The 22,246-nt window shown below is 60.9% G+C and overlaps 3 protein-coding genes across 12 annotated transcripts in view; 2 read left to right on the top strand and 1 right to left on the bottom strand.

Annotated features, from left to right (window-relative positions):
* Nucleotides 1-552: 552 nt before the first annotated feature.
* On the top strand, nt 553-13,800 carry DMPK (DM1 protein kinase). 9 transcript variants are annotated; one of them, XM_063701463.1, is made up of 16 exons: nt 553-1,368; nt 3,179-3,237; nt 3,693-3,784; nt 4,040-4,123; nt 4,203-4,298; nt 4,921-5,069; nt 5,354-5,447; nt 5,700-5,906; nt 5,983-6,246; nt 8,536-8,621; nt 10,817-10,928; nt 11,636-11,793; nt 11,893-11,990; nt 12,162-12,208; nt 12,502-12,587; nt 12,918-13,800. In XM_063701463.1, exons 1-16 carry the CDS (start codon nt 1,190-1,192, stop codon nt 13,075-13,077), a joined length of 1,971 nt encoding a protein of 656 aa, XP_063557533.1. In that variant the 5' UTR covers nt 553-1,189; the 3' UTR covers nt 13,078-13,800. The 9 variants fall into 9 exon arrangements, with proteins under 9 accessions (XP_063557533.1, XP_055225748.1, XP_055225742.1 ...); XM_055369773.2 differs by having other exon boundaries at nt 12,498-12,587; XM_055369767.2 differs by lacking the exon at nt 3,179-3,237 and having other exon boundaries at nt 5,983-6,231.
* A 72-nt stretch (nt 13,801-13,872) lies between these two features.
* SIX5 (SIX homeobox 5) lies at nt 13,873-18,724 on the top strand. The gene is made up of 3 exons (XM_004060997.5): nt 13,873-15,469; nt 16,355-17,160; nt 17,399-18,724. Exons 1-3 carry the CDS (start codon nt 14,670-14,672, stop codon nt 18,007-18,009), a joined length of 2,217 nt encoding a protein of 738 aa, XP_004061045.4. The 5' UTR covers nt 13,873-14,669; the 3' UTR covers nt 18,010-18,724.
* Nucleotides 18,725-18,973: 249 nt separating this feature from the next.
* Nucleotides 18,974-22,246, bottom strand: part of MEIOSIN (meiosis initiator) — a 30,072-nt gene continuing 26,799 nt past the window's right edge. The window contains exons 11-14 of one of the 2 annotated variants that reach the window (XM_055369761.2): nt 21,645-21,851; nt 21,329-21,573; nt 20,084-20,173; nt 18,974-19,540 (exon numbers count right to left, since the gene is read on the bottom strand). In XM_055369761.2, coding sequence (XP_055225736.1) covers nt 19,393-19,540; nt 20,084-20,173; nt 21,329-21,573; nt 21,645-21,851 — 690 coding nt within the window. In that variant the 3' untranslated portion in view covers nt 18,974-19,392. The remainder of the gene's footprint in view (nt 19,541-20,083; nt 20,174-21,328; nt 21,574-21,644; nt 21,852-22,246) is intronic. The other variant, XM_019016027.4, reaches the window with a different exon arrangement.

The following is a 22,246-nucleotide window of genomic DNA, read 5'->3' as shown; positions in this document are numbered from 1 at the left end:
GGACCTGCGAGTCACACAACTGGTGACCCACACCAGCGGCTGGAGCAGGACCCTCTTGGGGAGAAGAGCATCCTGCCTGCAGCCAGGGCCCCTCATCAAAGTCCTCAGTGGGTGTTTTTTAAATTATCAGAACTGCCCAGGACCACGTTTCCCAGGCCCTGCCCAGCTGGGACTCCTCGGTCCTTGCCTCCTAGTTTCTCAGGCCTGGCCCTCCCAAGGCCCAGGCGCCCCAGGCCGGTTGGAGGCCCTGACTTCCACTCTGGAGAACCGTCCACCCTGGAAAGAAGAGCTCAGATCCCTCTTGGCTCTCGGAGCCGCAGGGAGTGTGTCTTCCCGCGCCACCCTCCACCCCCCGAAATGTTTCTGTTTCTAATCCCAGCCTGGGCAGGAATGTGGCTCCCCGGCCAGGGGCCAAGGAGCTATTTTAGGGTCTCGTTTGCCCGGGGAGGGCTTGGCTCCACCACTTTCCTCCCCCAGCCTTTGGGCAGCAGGTCACCCCTGTTCAGGCTCTGAGGGTGCCCCCTCCTGGTCCTCTCCTCACCACCCCTTCCCCACCTCCTAGAAAAAAAAAAAAAAAAAAAGCCAGTATAAAGCAGAGAGCCTGAGGGCTAAATTTAACTGTCCGAGTCGGAATCCATCTCTGAGTCACCCAAGAAGCTGCCCTGGCCTCCCGCCCCCTTCCCAGGCCTCAACCCCTTTCTCCCACCCAGCCCCAGCCCCCAGCCCTCACCCCCTAGCCCCCAGCTCTGGAGCTTGTTGGGAGCAAGGGAGTGGTTGCTGCTGGGTCACTCAGCCTCAATTGGCCCTGTTTCAGCAATGGGCAGGTTCCTCTTGGAATTCATCCCACCTGTGGCTTCCTCTGTGCTCTACCTTTTTATTGGGGTGACGGTGTGACAGCTGAGATTCTTCATCCATTCCCCCTACTCTAGCACTGAAGGGTTCTGAAGGGCCCTGGAAGGAGGGAGCTTGGGGGGCTGGCTTGTGAGGGGTTAAGGCTGGGAGGCGGGAGGGGGGCTGGACCAAGGGGTGGGGAGAAGGGGAGGAGGCCTCGGCCGCAGAGAGAAGTGGCCAGAGAGGCCCAGGGGACAGCCAGGGACAGGCAGACATGCAGCCAGGGCTCCAGGGCCTGGACAGGGGCTGCCAGGCCCTGTGACAGGAGGACCCCGAGCCCCTGGCCCGGGGAGGGGCCATGGTGCTGCCTGTCCAACATGTCAGCCGAGGTGCGGCTGAGGCGGCTCCAGCAGCTGGTGTTGGACCCGGGCTTCCTGGGGCTGGAGCCCCTGCTCGACCTTCTCCTGGGCGTCCACCAGGAGCTGGGCGCCTCCGAACTGGCCCAGGACAAGTACGTGGCCGACTTCTTGCAGTGGGGTGAGTGCCTACCCTCGGGGCTCCTGCAGATGGGGTGGGGGTGGGGCAGGAGACAGGTCTGGGCACAGAGGCCTGGCTGTTGAGGGGGCAGGATGGCAGGATGGGCATGGGGAGATCCTCCCATCCTGGGGCTCAGAGTGTGGACCTGGGCCCTGGGGCAACATTTCTCTCTGCCCTATGCCACCACCCTGGAGGGGCAGAGTAAGGTCAGCAGAGGCTAGGGTGGCTGTGACTCAGAGCCATGGCTTAGGAGTCACAGCAGGCTAGGCTGCCAACAGCCTCCCATGGCCTCTCTGCACCCCGCCTCAGGGTCAGGGTCAGGGTCATGCTGGGAGCTCCCTCTCCTAGGACCCTCCCCCCAAAAGTGGGCTCTATGGCCCTCTCCCCTGGTTTCCTGTGGCCTGGGGCGAGCCAGGAGGGCCAGCATGGGGCAGCTGCCAGGGGCGCAGCCGACAGGCAGGTGTTCGGCGCCAGCCTCTCCAGCTGCCCCAACAGGTGCCCAGGCGCTGGGAGGGCGGTGACTCACGCGGGCCCTGTGGGAGAACCAGCTTTGCAGACAGGCGCCACCAGTGCCCCCTCCTCTGCGATCCAGGAGGGACAACTTTGGGTTCTTTTGGGTGTGTCTTCTTCTTCTGTAGGTTCTGCACCCACCCCCACCCCCAGCCCCAAAGTCTCGGTTCCTATGAGCCGTGTGGGTCAGCCACCATTCCCGCCACCCCGGGTCCCTGCGTCCTTTAGTTCTCCTGGCCCAGGGCCTCCAACCTTCCAGCTGTCCCACAGAACCCCTTCTTGCAAGGGCTTTCCAGGGCCTGGGGCCAGGGCTGGAAGGAGGATGCTTCCGCTTCTGCCAGCTGCCTTGTCTGCCCACCTCCTCCCCAAGCCCAGGACTCGGGCTCACTGGTCACTGGTTTCTTTCATTCCCAGCACCCTGCCCCTCTGGCCCTCATATGTCTGGCCCTCAGCGACTGGTGTTTGGTCTTTGGCCTGTGTGTAACAAACTGTGTGTGACACTTGTTTCCTGTTTCTCTACCTTCCCCTGCTTCCTCTTGTGTCCATCTCTTTCTGACCCAGGCCTGGTTCCTCTCCCTCCTCCTCCCATTTCACAGATGGGAAGGTGGAGGCCAAGAAGGGCCAGGCCATTCAGCCTCTGGAAAAACCTTCTCCCAACCTCCCACAGCCCCTAATGACTCTCCTGGCCTCCCTTTAGTAGAGGATGAAGTTGGGTTGGCAGGGTAAACTGAGACCGGGCGGGGTAGGGGTCTGGCGCTCCCGGGAGGAGCACTCCTTTTGTGGCCCGAGCTGCATCTCGCGGCCCCTCCCCTGCCAGGCCTGGGGCGGGGGAGGGGGCCAGGGTTCCTGCTGCCTTAAAAGGGCTCAATGTCTTGGCTCTCTCCTCCCTCCCCCGTCCTCAGCCCTGGCTGGTTCGTCCCTGCTGGCCCACTCTCCCGGAACCCCCCGGAACCCCTCTCTTTCCTCCAGAACCCACTGTCTCCTCTCCTTCCCTCCCCTCCCATACCCATCCCTCTCTCCATCCTGCCTCCACTTCTTCCACCCCCGGGAGTCCAGGCCTCCCTGTCCCCACAGTCCCTGAGCCACAAGCCTCCACCCCAGCTGGTCCTCCACCCAGGCTGCCCAGTTTAACATTCCTAGTCATAGGACCTTGACTTCTGAGAGGCCTGATTGTCATCTGTAAATAAGGGGTAGGACTAAAGCACTCCTGGAGGACTGAGAGATGGGCTGGACCGGAGCACTTGAGTCTGGGATATGTGACCATGCTGCCTTTGTCTCCCTGTCCTGTTCCTTCCCCCAGCCCCAAATCCAAGGTTTCCCAAAGTGTGGTTCAAGAACCACCTGCATCTGAATCTAGAGGTACTGGATACAACCCCACGTCTGGGCCGTTACCCAGGACATTCTACATGAGAACGTGGGGGTGGGGCCCTGGCTGCACCTGAACTGTCACCTGGAGTCAGGGTGGAAGGTGGAAGAACTGGGTCTTATTTCCTTCTCCCCTTGTTCTTTAGGGTCTGTCCTTCTGCAGACTCCGTTACCCCACCCTAACCATCCTGCAACACCCTTGGAGCCCTCTGGGCCAATGCCCTGTCCCGCAAAGGGCTTCTCAGGCATCTCACCTCCATGGGAGGGCAGTTTTGGCCCCCAGAACCTTACACGGTGTTTATGTGGGGAAGCCCCTGGGAAGCAGACAGTCCTAGGGTGAAGCTGAGAGGCAGAGAGAAGGGGAGACAGACAGAGGGTGGGGCTTTTCCCCTTGTCTCCAGTGCCCTTTCTGGTGACCCTCAGTTCTTTTCCCCCACCCCCACCCCCAGCGGAGCCCATCGTGGTGAGGCTTAAGGAGGTCCGACTGCAGAGGGACGACTTCGAGATTCTGAAGGTGATCGGACGCGGGGCGTTCAGCGAGGTAAGCCGAAGCAGGCGGGAGCCTGACTTGACTTGTGGTGGGCGGGGCATAGGGGTTGGGGCGGGGCCTTAGAAATTGATGAATGACCCAGCCTTAGAACCTAGGGCTGGGCTGGAGGCGGGGCTTGGGACCAATGGGCGTGGTGTGGCAGGTGGGGCGGGGCCACGGCTGGGTGCAGAAGCGGGTGGAGTTGGGTCTGGGCGAGCCCTTTTGTTTTCCCGCCGTCTCCACTCTGTCTCACTATCTCGACCTCAGGTAGCGGTAGTGAAGATGAAGCAGACGGGCCAGGTGTATGCCATGAAGATCATGAACAAGTGGGACATGCTGAAGAGGGGCGAGGTGAGGGGCTGGGCGGACGTGGGGGGCTTTGAGGATCCGCGCCCCGTCTCCGGCTGCAGCTCCTCCGGGTGCCCTGCAGGTGTCGTGCTTCCGTGAGGAGAGGGACGTGTTGGTGAATGGGGACCGGCGGTGGATCACGCAGCTGCACTTCGCCTTCCAGGATGAGAACTACCTGGTGAGCTCCGGGCCGGGGTGACTAGGAAGAGGGACAGAGCCCGTGCTGTCACTGGACGAGGAGGTGGGGAGAGGAAGCTCTAGGACTAGGGGTGCTGCCCGGAAACGTCTGTGGGAAAGTCTGTGTGCGGTAAGAGGGTGTGTCAGGTGGATGAGGGGCCTTCCCTATCTAGACGGGGATGGTGTCCCTCACTGCCCGTTTCTGGGGTGATTTGGGGGACTCTTATAAAGATGTCTCTGTTGCGGGGGGTCTCTTACCTGGAATGGGATAGGTCTTCAAGAATTCTAACGGGGCCGCTGCCTAGGGAAGGAGTGTCTGGGACCTATTCTCTGGGTGTTGGGTGGCCTCTGGGTTCTCTTTCCCAGAACATCTCAGGGGGAGTGAATCTTCCCAGTGACATCCCAGGAAAGTTTTTTTGTTTTGTGTTTTTTTTTGAGGGGCAGGGGGCGGGGGCCGCAGGTGGTCTCTGATTTGGCCTGGCAGATTTCTATGGTTATCTCTGGGCTGGGGCTGCAGGTCTCTGCCCAAGGATGGGGTGTCTCTGGGAGGGGTTGTCCCGGCCATCTGTGATGGATCAGGGCCTCAGGGGACTACCAACCACCCATGACGAACCCCTTCTCAGTACCTGGTCATGGAGTATTATGTGGGCGGGGACCTGCTGACACTGCTGAGCAAGTTTGGGGAGCGGATTCCGGCCGAGATGGCGCGCTTCTACCTGGCGGAGATTGTCATGGCCATAGACTCGGTGCACCGGCTTGGCTACGTGCACAGGTGGGCGCAGCATGGCCGAGGGCTAGGGCGAGGGGATAGCAAGCTTGTTCCCTGGCCGGGTTCTTGGAAGGTCAGAGCCCAGAGAAGCCAGGGCCTAGAGAGGGACCTTCTTGGTTGGGGCCCACTGGGGGGTGCCTGGGAGTAGGGTCCAGAACTGTAGAATCCCTACAGGGGCGGAACCCGAGGAAGTGGGGTCCCAGGTGGCACTGCCCAGAGGGGCGGAGCCTGGTGGGACCACAGAAGGGAGGTTCACTTATCCCACCCTTCTCCTTTCCTCGGTGCAGGGACATCAAACCCGACAACATCCTGCTGGACCGCTGTGGCCACATCCGCCTGGCCGACTTCGGCTCTTGCCTCAAGCTGCGGGCAGATGGAACGGTGAGCCAGTGCCCTGGCCACAGAGCAACTGGGGCTGCTGATGAGGGATGGAAGGCACAGAGTGTGGGAGCGGGACTGGATTTGGAGGGGAAAAGAGGTGGTGTGACCCAGGCCTAAGTGTGCATCTATGTGGTGGAGTATTAGACCAGGCAGAGGGAGGGGCTAAGCATCTGGGGAGTGGTTGGAAGGAGGGCCCAGAGCTGGTGGGCCCAGAGGGTGGGCCCAAGCCTCGCTCTGCTCCTTTTGGTCCAGGTGCAGTCGCTGGTGGCTGTGGGCACCCCAGACTACCTGTCCCCCGAGATCCTGCAGGCTGTGGGCGGTGGGCCTGGGACAGGCAGCTACGGGCCCGAGTGTGACTGGTGGGCGCTGGGTGTATTCGCCTATGAAATGTTCTATGGGCAGACGCCCTTCTACGCGGATTCCACGGCGGAGACCTATGGCAAGATCGTCCACTACAAGGTGAGCACGGCCCCAGGGAGACCTGGCCTCTCCCGGTAGGCGCTCCCAGGCTATCGCCTCCTCTCCCTCTGAGCAGGAGCACCTCTCTCTGCCGCTGGTGGACGAAGGGGTCCCTGAGGAGGCTCGAGACTTCATTCAGCGGTTGCTGTGTCCCCCGGAGACACGGCTGGGCCGGGGTGGAGCAGGCGACTTCCAGACACATCCCTTCTTCTTTGGCCTCGACTGGGATGGTCTCCGGGACAGCGTGCCCCCCTTTACACCGGATTTCGAAGGTGCCACCGACACATGCAACTTCGACTTGGTGGAGGACGGGCTCACTGCCATGGTGAGCGGGGGCGGGGTAGGTACCTGTGGCCCCTGCTCGGCTGCGGGAACCTCCCCATGCTCCCTCCATAAAGTTGGAGTAAGGACAGTGCCTACCTTCTGGGGTCCTGAATCACTCATTCCCCAGAGCACCTGCTCTGTGCCCATCTAGTACTGAGGACCCAGCAGTGACCTAGACTTACAGTCCAGTGGGGGAACACAGAGCAGTCTTCAGACAGTAAGGCCCCAGAGTGATCAGGGCTGAGACAATGGAGTGCAGGGGGTGGGGGACTCCTGACTCAGCAAGGAAGGTCCTGGAGGGCTTTCTGGAGTGGGGAGCTATCTGAGCTGAGACTTGGAGGGATGAGAAGCAGGAGAGGACTCCTCCTCCCTTAGGCCGTCTCTCTTCACCGTGTAACAAGCTGTCATGGCATGCTTGCTCGGCTCTGGGTGCCCTTTTGCTGAACAATACTGGGGATCCAGCACTGACCAGATGAGCTCTGGTCCCTGCCCTCATCCACTTGCAGTCTAGAGAATTAGAGAATTATGGAGAGTGTGGCAGGTGCCCTGAAGGGAAGCAACAGGATACAAGAAAAAATGATGGGGCCAGGCATGGTGGCTCATGCCTGTAACCCCAGCAATTTGGGAGGCCGAAGTGGGTGGATTGCTTGAGCCCAGGAGTTCGAGACCAGCCTGAGCAATGTGGTGAGACCCCCGTCTCTACAAAAATGTTTTAAAAATTGGTTGGGCGTGGTGGCGCATGCCTGTATACTCAGCTACTAGGGAGGCCGACGTGGGCTTGAGCCCAGGAGGTCAAGGCTGCAGTGAGCTGTGATTGTGCCACTGCACTCCAGCCTGGGCAACGGAGAGAGACTCTGTCTCAAAAATAAGATAAGTTGAAATTAAAAAATAGGCTGGGCTGGCCGGGCGTGGTGGCTCACGCCTGTAATCTCAGCACTTTGGGAGGCCGAGGCGGGTGGATCACGAGGTCAGGAGATCGAGACCATCCTGGCTAACACGGTGAAACCCCATCTCTCCTAAAAATACAAAAAATTAGCCAGGTATGGTGGCGGGCGCCTGTAGTCCCAGCTACTCAGGAGGCTGAGGCAGGAGAATGGCGTGAACCCGGGAGGTGGAGTTTGCAGTGAGCCGAGATCACGCCACTGCACTCCAGCCTGGGCGACAGAGCGAGACTCCGTCTCAAAAAAAAAAAAAATTAAAATAAAATAGGCTGGACCGCGGCCGGGCGCTGTGGCTCATGCACTTTGGGAGTCCAAGGCCGGTGGGTCATGAGATCAGGAGTTTTGAGACTAGGCTGGCCAACACGGTGAAACCCCATCTTTACTAAAAATACAAGAAAATTAGCTGGGTGTGGTCGCGGGTGCCTGTAATCCCAGCTACTGGGGAAGCTGAAGCAGGAGAATTGCTTGAACCTGGGAGGCAGAGTTTGCAGTGAGCCAAGATCATGCCACTGCACTCCAGTCTGGGTGACAGAGTGAGACTCTGTCTCAAAAAAAAAAAAAAAAAAAAAAGGGTTGGGCAAGGTGGTTCACGCCTGTTCACGCCTGTAATCCCAGAAGTTTGGGAGGCTGAGGCAGGCAGATCACTGGAAGTCAGGAGTTCAAGACCAGCCTGGCCAACATGGTGAAACCCTGTGTCTACTAAAAATACAAAATTTAGCCAGGCTTGGTGGCGTATGCCTGTAATGCCAGCTACTCAGGAGGCGGATGCAGGAGAATCGCTTGATTGAACCTGGGAGGCAGAGTTTGCAGTGGGCCGGGGTCATGCCACTGCACTCTAGGCTGGGAGACAGCAAGACTCCGTCTAAAAAAAAAAACAGAACTGGGCTGGGCACAGTGGCTTATATTTGTAATCCCAGCACTTTGGGAGGCTGAGGTTGGAGGACTGCTTGAGCCCAGAGTTTGGGACTATAACAGCTGAGGTAGGCGGATCACTTGAGGTCAGGGAGATGGAGACCAGCCTGGCCAGTGTGGCGAAACCCCGTCTCTACCAAAAATATAAAAAATTAGCCAGGCGTGGTAGAGGGCGCCTGTAATCTCAGCTACTCAGGAGGCTGAGGCAGGAGAATCGCCTGAACCTGGGAGGCGGAGGTTGCAGTGAGCTGAGATTGCACCACTGCACTCCAGCCTGGGTAACAGAGCGAGACTCCGTATCAAAGAAAAAGAAAAAAGAAAAAATGCTGGAGGGGCCACTTTAGATAAGCCCTGAGTTGGGGCTGGTTTGGGGGGAACATGTAAGCCAAGATCAAAAAGCAGTGAGGGGCCCGCCCTGATGACTGCTGCTCACATCTGTGTGTCTTGCGCAGGAGACACTGTCGGACATTCGGGAAGGTGCGCCGCTGGGGGTCCACCTGCCTTTTGTGGGCTACTCCTACTCCTGCATGGCCCTCAGGTAAGCACTGCCCTGGATGGCCTCCAGGGGCCACGAGGCTGCTTGAGCTTCCTGGTTCCTCCTCCTTGGCAGCCAATGGAGTTGCAGGATCAGTCTTGGAACCTTACTGTTTTGGGACCAAAGATTCCTAAGAGGCCAGAGTTGGAGGACCTTAAATTTTCAGATCTATGTACTTCAAAATGTTAAGATTGAATTTTAAAACCTCAGAGTCACAGACTGGGCTTCCCAGAATCTTGTAACCATTAACTTTTACGTCTGTAGTACAGAGAGCCACAGGACTTCAGAACTTGGAAAATATGAAGTTTAGACTTTTACAATCAGTTGTAAAAGAATGCAAATTCTTTGAATCAGCCATATAACAATAAGGCCATTTAAAAGTATTAATTTAGGCAGGCCGCGGTGGCTCACGCCTGTAATCCTAGCACTTTGGGAGGCCAAGGCAGGTGGATCACGAGGTCAGGAGATCAAGACCATCCTGGCTAACACGGTGAAACCCCGTCTCTACTAAAAATACAAAAAAATTAGCCAGGCGTGGTGGCGGGCGCCTGCGGTCCCAGCTACTCGGGAGGCGAGGCAGGAGAATGGCATGAACCCGGGAGGCGGAGCTTGCAGTGAGCCAAGATCATGCCACTGCACTCCAGCCTGGGCGACAGAGCAAGACTCCGTCTCAAAAAAAAAAAAAAGTATTTATTTAGGCAGGGTGTGGTGGCTCACGCCTGTAATCCCAGTGCTTTGGGAGGATGAGGTGGGTGGATCACCTGAGGTCAGGAGTTCGAGACCAGCCTGACCAACATGGAGAAACCTCATCTCTACTAAAAAACAAAATTAGCCGGGCGTGGTGGCATATACCTGTAATCCCAGCTACTCAGGAGGCTGAGGCAGGAGAATCAGAACCCAGGAGGGGGAGGTTGTGGTGAGCTGAGATCGTGCCATTGCATTCCAGCCTGGGCAACAAGAGTGAAACTTCATCTCAAAAGAAAAAAAAAAAAGTACTAATTTACAGGCTGGGCATGGTGGCTCACGCTTGGAATCCCAGCACTTTGGGAGGCTGAAGTGGACGGATTGCTTCAGCCCAGGAGTTCAAGACCAGCCTGGGCAACATAATGAGACCCTGTCTCTACAAAAAATTGAAAAAATTGTGCCAGGCATGGTGGTCTGTGCCTGCAGTCCTAGCTATTCAGGAGTCTGAAGTAGGAGAATCACTTGAGCCTGGAGTTTGAGGCTTCAGTGAGCCATGATAGATTCCAGCCTAGGCAACAGAGTGAGACCTGGTCTCAACAAAAGTATTAATTACACAAATAATGCATTGCTTATCACAAGTAAATTAGAAAATACAGATAAGGAAAAGGAAGTTGATATCTCGTGAGCTCACCAGATGGCAGTGGTCCCTGGCTCACACGTGTACTGACACATGTTTAAATAGTGGAGAACTGGTGTTTTTTTGGTTTGTTTTTTTCCCCTTCCTCATGCTACTTTGTCTAAGAGAACAGTTGGTTTTCTAATCAGCTTTTATTACTGGACAACATTACACATACTATACCTTATCATTAATGAACTCCAGCTTGATTCTGAACCGCTGCGGGGCCTGCACGGTGGGTCAGGATTGAACCCATCCTCTATTAGAACCCAGGCGCATGTCCAGGTATATAGCTAGGTCCTGAGCCGTGTTCCCACAGGAGGGACTGCTGGGTTGGAGGGGACAGCCACTTCATACCCCAGGGAGGAGCTGTCCCCTTCCCACAGCTGAGTGGGGTGTGCTGACCTCAAGTTGCCATCTTGGGGTCCCATGCCCAGTCTTAGGACCACATCTGTGGAGGTGGCCAGAGCCAAGCAGTCTCCCCATCAGGTCGGCCTCCGTGTCCTGAGGCCCTGAGAAGAGGGGTCTGCAGAGGTCACATGTCAAGGGAGGAGATGAGCTGACCCTAGAACATGGGGGTCTGGACCCCAAGTCCCTGCAGAAGGTTTAGAAAGAGCAGCTCCCAGGGGCCCAAGGCCAGGAGAGGGGCAGGGCTTTTCCTAAGCAGAGAAGGGGCTATTGGCCTACCTGGGACTCTGTTCTCTTCGCTCTGCTGCTCCCCTTCCTCAAATCAGGAGGTCTTGGAAGCAGCTGCCCCTACCCACAGGCCAGAAGTTCTGGTTCTCCACCAGAGAATCAGCATTCTGTCTCCCTCCCCACTCCCTCCTCCTCTCCCTAGGGACAGTGAGGTCCCAGGCTCCACACCCATGGAACTGGAGGCCGAGCAGCTGCTTGAGCCACACGTGCAAGCGCCCAGCCTGGAGCCCTCGGTGTCCCCACAGGATGAAACAGTAAGTTTGTGGAGGGGAGGGGGTCCGTCAGGGACAATTGGGAGAGAAAAAGGTGAGGGCTTCTCGGGTGGCGTGCACTGTAGAGCCCTCTAGGGACTTCTGAACAGAAGCAGACAGAAACCACAGAGAGACGAGGTTACTTCAGACATGGGACGGTTTCTGTAGTTACAGTGGGGCATTAAGTAAGGGTGTGTGTGTTGCTGGGGATCTGAGAAGTTGATCTTTGAGCTGAGTGCTCGTGAAGGAGAAACCAGCCATGGAAGGAAAGGTGCCAGGTGGTCAGGCGAGAACCTCAAGGGCAAAGGCCTTGGGCAGGTGGGAATCCTGATTTGTTCCTGAAAGGTAGTTTGGCTGAATCATTCCTGAGAAGGCTGGAGAGGCCAGCAGGAAACAAAACCCAGCAAGGCCTTTTGTTGTGAGGGCATTAGGGAGCTGGAGGGATTTTGAGCAGCAGAGGGACATAGGTTGTGTTAGTGTTTGAGCACCAGCCCTCTGGTCCCTGTGTAGATTGACCAGACTCAGGGATGGGGCTGAGGGAGGTAGGGAAGGGAGGGGGCTTGGATCATTGCAGGAGCTATGGGGATTCCAGAGATTTTGAGGGGACGGAGGAGTAGGGGATAAGCAAGGATTCCTAGCCTGGAACCAGTGCCCAAGTCCTGAGTCTTCCAGGAGCCACAGGCAGCCTTAAGCCTGGTCCCCATACACAGGCTGAAGTGGCAGTTCCAGCGGCTGTCCCTGCGGCAGAGGCTGAGGCCGAGGTGACGCTGCGGGAGCTCCAGGAGGCCCTGGAGGAGGAGGTGCTCACCCGGCAGAGCCTGAGCCGGGAGATGGAGGCCATCCGCACGGACAACCAGAACTTCGCCAGGTCGGGATCGGGGCCGGGGCCGGGGTGCGGGCCGGTGGCAACCCTTGGCAGCCCCTCTCGTCCGGCCCGGACGGACTCACCGTCCTTACCTCCCCACAGTCAACTACGCGAGGCAGAGGCTCGGAACCGGGACCTAGAGGCACACGTCCGGCAGTTGCAGGAGCGGATGGAGTTGCTGCAGGCAGAGGGAGCCACAGGTGAGTCCCTCATGTGTCCCCTTCCCCGGAGGACCGGGAGGAGGTGGGCCGTCTGCTCCGCGGGGCGTGTATAGACACCTGGAGGAGGGAAGGGACCCACGCTGGGGCACGCCGCGCCACCGCCCTCCTTCGCCCCTCCACGCGCCCTATGCCTCTTTCTTCTCCTTCCAGCTGTCACGGGGGTCCCCAGTCCCCGGGCCACGGATCCACCTTCCCATGTAAGACCCCTCTCTTTCCCCTGCCTCAGACCTGCTGCCCATTCTGCAGATCCCCTCCTTGGCTCCTGGTCTCCCCGTCCAGATATAGGGCTCACCCTACGTCTTTGCGACTTTAGAGGGCAGAAGCCCTTTATTCAGCCCCAGATCTCCCTCCGTTCAGGCCTCACCAGATTCCCTCCGGGATCTCCCTAGATAACCCCCCCGACCTCGATTCCCCTCGCTGTCTCTCGCCCCACCGCTGAGGGCTGGGCTGGGCTCCGATCGGGTCACCTGTCCCTTCTCTCTCCAGCTAGATGGCCCCCCGGCCGTGGCTCTGGGCCAGTGCCCGCTGGTGGGGTCAGGCCCCATGCACCGCCGCCACCTGCTGCTCCCTGCCAGGGTACGTCCGGCTGCCCACGCCCCCCTCCGCCGTCGCGCCCCGCGCTCCACCCGCCCCGTGCCACCCGCTTAGCTGCGCATTTGCGGGGCTGGGCCCACGGCAGGAGGGCGGATCCTCGGGCAGCCAATCAACACAGGCCGCTAGGAAGCAGCCAATGACGAGTTCGGACGGGATTCGAGGCGTGCGAGTGGACTAACAACAGCTGTAGGCTGTTGGGGCGGGGGCGGGGCGCAGGGAAGAGTGCGGGCCCACGTATGGGCGTAGGCGGGGCGAGTCCCAGGAGCCAATCAGAGGCCCATGCCGGGTGTTGACCTCGCCCTCTCCCCGCAGGTCCCTAGGCCTGGCCTATCGGAGGCGCTTTCCCTGCTCCTGTTCGCCGTTGTTCTGTCTGGTGCCGCCGCCCTGGGCTGCATTGGGTTGGTGGCCCACGCCGGCCAACTCACCGCAGTCTGGCGCCGCCCAGGAGCTGCCCGCGCTCCCTGAACCCTAGAACTGTCTTCGACTTCGGGGCCCCGTTGGAAGACTGAGCGCCCGGGGCACGGCACAGAAGCCGCGCCCACCGCCTGCCAGTTCACACCGCTCCGAGCGTGGGTCTCCGCCCAGCTCCAGTCCTGTGATCCGGGCCCGCCCCCTAGCGGCCGGGGAGGGAGGGGCCGGGTCCGCGGCCGGCGAACGGGGCTCCAAGGGTCCTTGTAGCCGGGAATGCTGCTGCTGCTGCTGCTGCTGGGGGGATCACAGACCATTTCTTTCTTTCGGCCAGGCTGAGGCCCTGACGTGGATGGGCAAATTGCAGGCCTGAGAAGGCAGCAAGCCGGGCCGTCCGTGTTCCATCCTCCACGCACCCCCACCTATCGTTGGTTCGCAAAGTGCAAAGCTTTCTTGTGCATGACGCCCTGCTCTGGGGAGCGTCTGGCGCGATCTCTGCCTGCTTACTCGGGAAATTTGCTTTTGCCAAACCCGCTTTTTTGGGGATCCCGCGCCCCCCTCCTCACTTGCGCTGCTCTCGGAGCCCCAGCCGGCTCCGCCCGCTTCGGCGGTTTGGATATTTATTGACCTCGTCCTCCGACTTGCTGACAGGCTACAGGACCCCCAACACCCCAATCCACGTTTTGGATGCACTGAGACCCCGACATTCCTCGGTATTTATTGTCTGTCCCCACCTAGGACCCCCACCCCCGACCCTCGCGAATAAAAGGCCCTCCATCTGCCCAAAGCTCTGGAGTCCACAGTGTCCGCGGTTTGCGTTGTGGGCAGGAGGCTACGCAGCGGGCCAATCCGAAGGCGAGTGGAGGCGGCCGAAGGTCTGGGAGGAGCTAGCGGGGTGCGAAGCGGCCGAATCAGGGTTGGGGGAGGAACAGCCACGGGGCGGGGCTTTGGCGTCCGGCCAATAGGAGGGCGAGCGGGCCACCCGGAGGCACCTCCCCCGCCCAGCTGTGGCCCAGCTGTGCCACCGAGCGTCGAGAAGAGGGGGGCTGGGCTGGCAGCGCGCGCGGCCATTCTCCTTCCACTGCGCCTGCGCACGCCACGCGCATCTGCTCCTGGGACGCAAGCTCGAGAAAAGTTGCTGCAAACTTTCTAGCCCGTTCCCCGCCCCTCCTCCCGGCCAGACCCGCCCCCCCTGCGGAGCCGGGAATTCCGAGGGGCGGAGCGCAGGCCGAGATGGGGAATGTGGGGGCCTGCAGAGGACCCTGGAGACGGAGGCGTGCAGAAGCTCAGTCTCGGGGCGGAGGCTTCGCGCCCTTAGCCCTCCTGGACGGCCCGTTACCTTCTGCGTTGTCCCGATGGGGAAACTGAGGCCCTGAGCCAGAAGCACACGCTGGGGGGAGGCAGAAAGCGCGGCCAGAGGCGGAGGGAAAACAAAGGGAGAATCACAGACGGGAGGGGGACGGACACACACAAGGGGACAGAGACCCGAGTGGAGAGCTGGATCTCGCCTTCCCGGCGTGGGGCGCAGGGTCGGCCAGAGAGAAGATCGAGAAGAGCGGGGAGTGGGGGCGAAAAGGGGGGACAGGCGGGGGAGGGGGCTGGGGAAAGCCCGAGGGAGGAAGAGAAGGAGGGAGGAACTTCCCAAAGTTGCAAAACATGGCTACCTTGCCTGTGGAACCGAACGCGGGGCCGGCGGCTGGGGGGGAGGCGGTGGCGGCGGCGGCGACCGAAGAGGAGGAGGAGGAAGCGCGCCAGCTCTTGCAGACTTTGCAGGCGGCCGAGGGTGAGGCGGCGGCGGCGGCCGGGGCCGGGGCGGGCGAAGCGGCTGCGGGAGCTGAGGGCCCGGGATCCCCGGGCGTCCCCGGGTCGCCCCCCGAGGCCGCTTCCGAACCGCCCACGGGCCTTCGCTTCTCGCCCGAGCAGGTGGCGTGCGTCTGCGAGGCGCTGCTCCAGGCGGGCCACGCCGGCCGCTTGAGCCGCTTCCTGGGCGCACTGCCCCCGGCCGAGCGCCTACGTGGCAGCGACCCGGTGTTGCGCGCGCGGGCCCTGGTGGCCTTCCAGCGGGGCGAGTACGCCGAGCTCTACCGGCTACTCGAGAGCCGCCCCTTCCCCGCCGCCCACCACGCCTTCCTGCAGGACCTCTACCTGCGCGCGCGCTACCATGAGGCCGAGCGGGCCCGCGGCCGCGCGCTGGGCGCGGTGGACAAGTATCGACTGCGCAAGAAGTTCCCGCTGCCCAAGACCATCTGGGACGGCGAGGAGACAGTCTACTGCTTCAAGGAGCGCTCCCGCGCAGCGCTCAAGGCCTGCTACCGCGGCAACCGCTACCCCACGCCGGACGAGAAGCGCCGCCTGGCCACACTCACCGGCCTGTCGCTCACGCAGGTCAGCAACTGGTTCAAGAACCGGCGACAGCGCGACCGGACCGGGGCCGGAGGCGGCGCGCCCTGCAAGAGGTGAGGGGCCTCGGGCGGCGCAAGTCCAGCTCTCCCGGGGACATCCCGTCCACCAGCCCTCCTTCCCCGTGCCCACTGCTGGGGCCGGCGCGCCGAGGTCCTCGGACATCTCCCGGGACCAGCTCACAATCTCAGGCGCCCGCGGGGCGCGGGGACTAAGTGTGGACGGGACAGGCACCCGCCCGGGCCCTCTCCCCGCACGCGTCTCCTCTTCCAGCGGCTCATTCCGAGCTCCTGCCCAAATCCCATCGGTGTTGGGGAACCACACTGCGGGGGGCACTAGAGGGACTGAGGAAAAAGGACAGGGCCTGTGGCCACTCCACTCCGCGTAGGGGCTGCCTCCCAGCCCCCTTTCTTCACTGACCGTTACTCTTACCCACCCGCCCCCACACTCCCTCCGGGCCCGGACGGCGTGGTCCGTCGTCTGCCTTTGTTGTGAAACGTGAACCTTTCCCAGCTCCGGTTTCCCTGTAACCCAAACCCTTCTCCTCCCACCCTGAGCGCCGGCCTCTCCCTTCTCTGACGCCCCGCGGGGAGGGCACCGGGAACTGGGCTGGCGGCTGCTGCTCCCTCTCTCCAGGCCACTCGCCCGCTTTCCGCCCAACCAAGGAACTTTTAGGGCAACCTGGGAGCTCAGCCTCTGGGGACCCGAGGCCGAGGTGGGGGAGAGCAAGGGCCTCTTCCCTCCCCAGCGCTTCTCTGCAGTGGTGTCCACGCAGGGCTTGCAAAAGGCCCTGGAGTTTGGAGTGGTCTCAGAGAGGCGTCATAACCCCTGGAATGATCCACCGAAACTTGGGCCAGGGAAAGGTGGGGGAGCAGCCGGCTGGCTATGCGGGAGGCCCCACAGGCTAAGGGACCCCAGCTGACAGCCATTTCTCCGGCCAGCGAGTCTGATGGGAATCCCACGACTGAGGACGAGTCCAGCCGAAGTCCTGAGGACCTGGAGAGAGGGGCGGCCCCAGTGTCCGCCGAGGCCGCTGCCCAGGGCTCCATATTCCTGGCAGGGACCGGCCCTCCCGCGCCTTGCCCGGCTTCCTCCTCCATCCTGGTGAACGGGAGCTTCCTGGCAGCCAGCAGCTCCCCAGCAGTGCTCCTCAACGGGGGCCCCGTCATCATCAACGGCCTGGCCCTGGGCGAGGCCTCCAGCCTGGGCCCGCTGCTGCTCACTGGGGGCGGGGGTGCCCCTCCACCGCAGCCCAGCCCTCAGGGGGCCAGCGAGGCCAAGACCTCTCTGGTCCTGGACCCTCAGACAGGGGAGGTGCGGCTGGAGGAGGCTCAGTCGGAGGCCCCTGAGACCAAAGGGGCCCAGGTGGCTGCTCCGGGACCAGCCCTTGGAGAGGAGGTCCTGGGGCCCCTGGCCCAAGTGGTGCCTGGCCCCCCGACGGCTGCCACCTTTCCTCTGCCCCCGGGGCCAGTGCCTGCTGTGGCTGCCCCACAAGTGGTACCGCTCTCCCCACCCCCGGGGTACCCCACGGGCCTGAGCCCCACCTCCCCACTATTGAACCTGCCCCAGGTAGTACCCACCTCACAGGTGGTGACCCTGCCCCAGGCTGTGGGGCCCCTGCAGCTGTTGGCAGCCGGGCCAGGCAGCCCTGTGAAGGTGGCAGCTGCAGCAGGCCCTGCCAACGTGCACCTCATCAACTCCGGGGTGGGCGTGACTGCCCTGCAGCTGCCTTCGGCCACTGCCCCAGGTACCCCCATCTCCCTCCCTCAGGCCTAGGTGAGAGCCGGGGAGGGGTGCTGTCATCTCGGAGAGGGAGGGGCTGTCCCTGGGCTCCTGGAGGGCATCTCATCCCTGGCAAGTCGCAGTGCCCCAAAGCCCACCGGAAGGCTCCCTCCACCCACCCTCCAGCTGCGCAGTCTCCACTTCTCTCTGGCTTGGCCTGCTCTCCTGGCTCTCACCTGCGCTCGGTCCCTCTCTCCCCACAGGAAACTTCCTCCTGGCCAACCCTGTGTCTGGCAGCCCCATCGTGACGGGTGTGGCCGTGCAGCAGGGCAAGATCATCCTCACCGCCACCTTCCCCACCAGCATGCTCGTCTCCCAGGTCCTGCCGCCAGCCCCCGGCCTGGCCCTGCCACTGAAGCCAGAGACGGCCATCTCCGTGCCTGAGGGAGGCCTCCCGGTGGCCCCCAGCCCTGCTCTCCCAGAGGCTCACGCCCTAGGCACCCTTTCTGCGCAGCAGCCACCCCCCGCCGCTGCCACCACCTCCAGCACCAGCCTGCCCTTCTCCCCTGACTCCCCTGGCCTCCTGCCCAACTTCCCGGCGCCCCCACCAGAGGGGCTGATGTTGTCACCCGCGGCCGTGCCTGTCTGGTCAGCAGGGCTGGAACTAAGCGCAGGAACAGAGGGGCTGCTGGAAGCGGAAAAGGGGCTGGGGACACAGGCCCCCCACACCGTGCTGAGGCTGCCAGACCCCGACCCCGAGGGGCTGCTCCTGGGGGCCACCGCAGGGGGTGAGGTTGACGAGGGGTTGGAAGCTGAGGCCAAGGTTCTGACCCAGCTCCAGTCGGTGCCTGTGGAGGAGCCCTTGGAACTGTGACCCAGTGTGGCCCCGTGGCCTCTCCCGACATTGGTGCTGAAGACGCAGGGACAGGAATGGGAGGGGGGAGCCCCAGAAATGCGGTTGCTGAAGACCCCAGTCACCACATCCTTCTGCCTGGGTGGCCTCTCCAAGCCCTGGTGGTGCTGGGGGTTGTATCCCCTGCCACCTCCTGTCCAGGTCTCCATCCCCCTCTGGATGGGAGGCCTCTCTGTTACAGCCCTCCCCATGCTGTGCCCTGCCATATACGTGGGGGACTCAGGGTCCTGACTCAGGGGCCCTGCCCCCTCCACTTGGTACTAGCTGTAAGCGGAACACCCTGCCCCAGGGCCGGACTTCCAGCCCCCAGAGCCCTCTCCCTGTCACTCCCTGAAACACTATTAATAGCTCTGCCGATAGCTGGTGTTGTCACAACTGCCTGGAATCCGAAGGTGGAGGACAGGCAGCCCCGCGCCCCTGAGACTGGAGACCCTCCCCAGTGTGGCATTTCCTGCCAGGGGCAGGGGGTGGGGCAGCTGTGGGGAGGCGGGGGTCTTCCTTCACCAGCTCCCCTGGACTCAAGCCCTTGTCCTCATATCCGGCCCAGACCAAAGATTCCCTCATCCCTGGGGGCAGCCCTGCCGCTGTGTCTCCTTTGTATCCTAAATCTTTATTTTTCTAGGACATGTTATGCCTCCATTTTCAATTAAAATAAAGTTATCGGATTACACCACCACCAGGGGTCTGGGGTGCCTTCCAGTGTCTGTCCAAAGCAGCGCTGAACACAGAGCCCACCTCGAGACCTGGCCTTCCCATTGCTGCCTCCCGAGGGGGAAGAGGGGTTTGCATTCAGATGCACAGGGTGGCTGGGGAGGGGGTGGCAATGAGGCCTCTTGCAAGCCACAGGCCTCCAGATGAGGGTGGACGGAGCACCCCAGCGGGGCAGCAGGGGGACGCAGGAGGGCCTGCCCTTGTCTCTCTTGCTGGTAACAAAGGTTCCACTTGCTTTATTTTATTTAAAACAATAAATAGTCTAAAAGTAGAACAGGAGAGGGGAGGAGTAGGGTGAGGTGAGCATGAACAGGGTTGCAACCGAGTGGCTCTGGGGTGGGGAAGGGAAGGGGAGAGGGGTGGGTAAACTTCACCTTCCAATGCCCCGCATTTCATTTTGGGTTTCCTTCCTAAGCCCGGGGGAGAATCAAGGCAGCTGTGGGTGACTCTGGTGCTCCAGGCAAATGTGCCCAGCAGTTGGGGCTAATCAGTGCCCCCCTCCCCAGTCCCATTGGACCTGCATTCTCAGGGGCTGGATGCCCAGGAGGGACAAGTTCATCGATGGGTCCTGGCTTCCAGCAAGAGCCGCGGTTGCCATGAGGGGTGAGGGGAGCCAGGCGAGGGGCCGCCCTCTCACTGGAGGTGCGGGGGCAGCGGCAAGGCCTTCTCGGCCAGCAGCTGGTAGAAGGGCTTGGGCGTCTCCCAGTCCTCAGCCTCGCTGCTGGAGCCGTCCTGCTTCACGATGCGGTTGTGCTGGCGGCTGAACCTGCGAGCCTTGGTGCTGGGGAGATGGTGGCAGGATGGCCTGGCTTCCTCACTCGCCTCCCGGGCATCCCTGTACCACCCCCAATCCTGTGGCCCTGCAGGGGCCTGGGCCACCGTTTTAGCCTCTATTGGGCGAGCCTTGGGTCCACCAAGTCCCAGTCTGTAAGATGGGACTCGGTCAAGGGCTCTGGGATGTGTTCAAAGTCAGGAGCCAGGGCAGGTGGCAGCTCCTTGAAGGTGGAGGGGACAGGATTCGGGGGAGTCGAGGTGGCCAAGCGACAGGAAAATCAGACCACGCCCCAAGAAACTCGTGTGGCAGAGACAGCAAAAGAATTGAGGCAGGGGTCCATGTCTGGGCTCAGCTGTTCCCCAGCTTAGCTGTGGTGGGGTACCCCTACACCTGTGTCACCCCCAAGGGTTTCATAAGAAGGGGCAATACGCAAATTCCTCGGCCCAGTCTCCCATGCCATGACACCCAAGGCTCCAGAGACAGAGCAGGGTTCCGGGGTAGGGAGGCTCTTCCACCCCCCACCCACACCTCGGGGCCGGGGCCTCTCACCAGTATGGCCTCCGCTCCTGCTGGGTCATCACCCGCCACAGCTGGGCCAGCTCCTTGGTGGCAGCTGTGGAAGCGGTTCCAGGGCAGGATCTGGGACAGGAAGGAGGAGGAGGTAAGGAGAGGTCTGCAGGACACCCTGACTGAGAACTCGGGCCCTCCCTAGCCTTGTGGGTCTACAAGGCCTCCAAGACCACCCTCTGGAGCTGAGGAGGCAGAGGGAGCTGGACTCAGCGGCTGTTCACAAGGGGGCACCTGGTGTCCCAGGAGAGTGCAGGGGACCTGTGGGCACCGCTCCTGGCCCCCACATCTGGATCTTCCTGTAAAGGAACTAGCTCTTTTCCACTGTGGCTTGGGGGGGCCTCCCCATCCCCTGGCTCCAGGCCTGGCAGTGACTGGTTCAGGGTTGGCACCAGATCTACCAAAGTCAGTCCCAAGGACTTTGCTTAAAACCTTAGAGACCTCTCCTCCTCCCGGGGTCGCTTGGGTGGGGGACAGGACCCGAGCCTGTGCCTCCTGGGGTGACCCCACCTGCCAGAGAATGAAGCCAGCCCGGAAGACAGAGGAACTGAGCGAAAAGGACAAAGATTCCAGACAGCCTGTGTGAGCCCTAAAACCAGCTACGTCTCAAGGCAGTCTATACCCGCCCTTGTTTTCTAGGTTATATAAGCCAATTCATTTTCTTTCCTTGCTGGGCCTGATGGCTCACACCTGTAATCCCAGCAATTTGAGAGGCCGAGGCAGGCAGATCACTTGAGGTGAGGCATTCGAGACCAGCCTGGCCAACATGGTGAAACCCTGTCTCTACTAAAAATACAAAAATTAGCTGGCGGCGCGCCTGTTATCCCAGCTACTCAGGAGGCTGAGGCAGGAGAATCTGAGAGGCAGAGGTTGCAGTGATTTGAGCCCAGGAGGCAGACGTTGCAGTGAGCTGTGATTGTGCCACTGCACTACAGCCTGGGCGATAGAGTGAGACTCTGTCTCAAAAAAAAAAAAAAAACAAAAAAAAAACTCCTTTTTTTCTGAAGTCTAAAGCCTGAATTGGGTTTCAGCGCTGACAATGGATGGACCCTGTCCAATACAATGGGGCCGGGTTCAGTTCTGGGGAAGAACTGTGGTCCACGAAGGGTTTGTGGGGTCTCGGAGGGGGAAAAAGTGTCAGACAGTTGTGAGGAGCGGCATGGCCAGGCTGCGGGCAGAGAATGAAGCCAGGGCCTTCCCCAGGGCCAAAGACGACCCCCTACCCACCGGATGTACTGCTTCCGGTTCATCCTGCAGAACATGATGAAGCCGTTGACACACTTCTTCTTCATCTGGGGTGGGCAGGGGCCTTTCTTCTTCTCCTTGGGCTTCACGGGGGCCCTGGCTACTTGGCCCTTGGTGGCCTTTTTCTCAGCTGCCGGCAGGGGTGAGGCCAGCCGGGTGGGGGTCCATGTGGTGTCTTCGTCCTCTTCGCTGGAGCCCGGCATGCCCACAGGGTTGGCCTGCATATCCTGGGGGAGGGAGAGGGTGGTGAGAGAGGAAGGAGGCCCTGCTGGCCCTGGCATGTGGCCGTGTCTCTCACCTCTCGCTGCTTCCACAGGGGCTCCGAGTCGCTGTCCTCCGAGCTGGAGCTGGAGCTGGAGCTGGAGCTGGAGCTGGAGCTGGAGCTGGAGCTGGATGGCGCCTTGCTGTTCCCGCTCAGCGAGAGGTAGCAGTGGTCCAGCGAGACTGAGGACCGGTGCAGGCTGTGGGACTCGGGAGGGTCTTTGGGGGCCTTGGAGGCCGTGTCCTGGGGCATGATGAGGGAGAAAGATGGGAGGGGAGACAAGTGGTGCCCCTTCATCCCCCCAATACTGCTTTTCTAGGACATAACATGAGCATTAGCAGCAGCTCAGATTGGCAGGGTGTGGTGGCTCACGCCTGTAACCCCAACACTCTGGGAGGCTGAGGCAGGAGGACTGCTTGAGGCCAGGAGTTACAGACCAGCCTGGGCAACATAGAGAGACCTTGTTCTACAAAAAACAAAAAACAAACAAACAAAAAAAAAATAGGCCAGGCGCAGTGGCTCATGCCTGTAATCTCAGCACTTTCGGAGGCTGAGGCAGGAGGATCACCTGAGGTCAGGAGTTCAAAACCAGCCTGGCCAACATGGCGAAACTCTGTCTAAAAATACTAAAAAATTAG

This window comes from Gorilla gorilla, chromosome 20 (assembly GCF_029281585.2).
Source record: "Gorilla gorilla gorilla isolate KB3781 chromosome 20, NHGRI_mGorGor1-v2.1_pri, whole genome shotgun sequence".
Lineage (NCBI taxonomy): Eukaryota > Metazoa > Chordata > Mammalia > Primates > Hominidae > Gorilla > Gorilla gorilla.
This window is presented reverse-complemented; position numbering and strand designations above follow the sequence as displayed.

Excerpts from the sequence above, each read along its gene's own strand:
- DMPK (XM_063701463.1), top strand. The coding sequence starts at position 1,190 with ATGGTGCTGCCTGTCCAACATGTCAGCCGAGGTGCGGCTGAGGCGGCT. Across the intron at positions 5,070-5,353 it reads CGGCTTGGCTACGTGCACAG|GGACATCAAACCCGACAACA; the intron begins GTGGGCGCAGCA and ends TCCTCGGTGCAG. Across the intron at positions 6,247-8,535 it reads CCATGGTGAGCGGGGGCGGG|GAGACACTGTCGGACATTCG; the intron begins GTAGGTACCTGT and ends TGTCTTGCGCAG.
- SIX5 (XM_004060997.5), top strand. The coding sequence starts at position 14,670 with ATGGCTACCTTGCCTGTGGAACCGAACGCGGGGCCGGCGGCTGGGGGG. Across the intron at positions 15,470-16,354 it reads GGCGGCGCGCCCTGCAAGAG|CGAGTCTGATGGGAATCCCA; the intron begins GTGAGGGGCCTC and ends TTCTCCGGCCAG. Across the intron at positions 17,161-17,398 it reads GCCTTCGGCCACTGCCCCAG|GAAACTTCCTCCTGGCCAAC; the intron begins GTACCCCCATCT and ends CTCTCCCCACAG.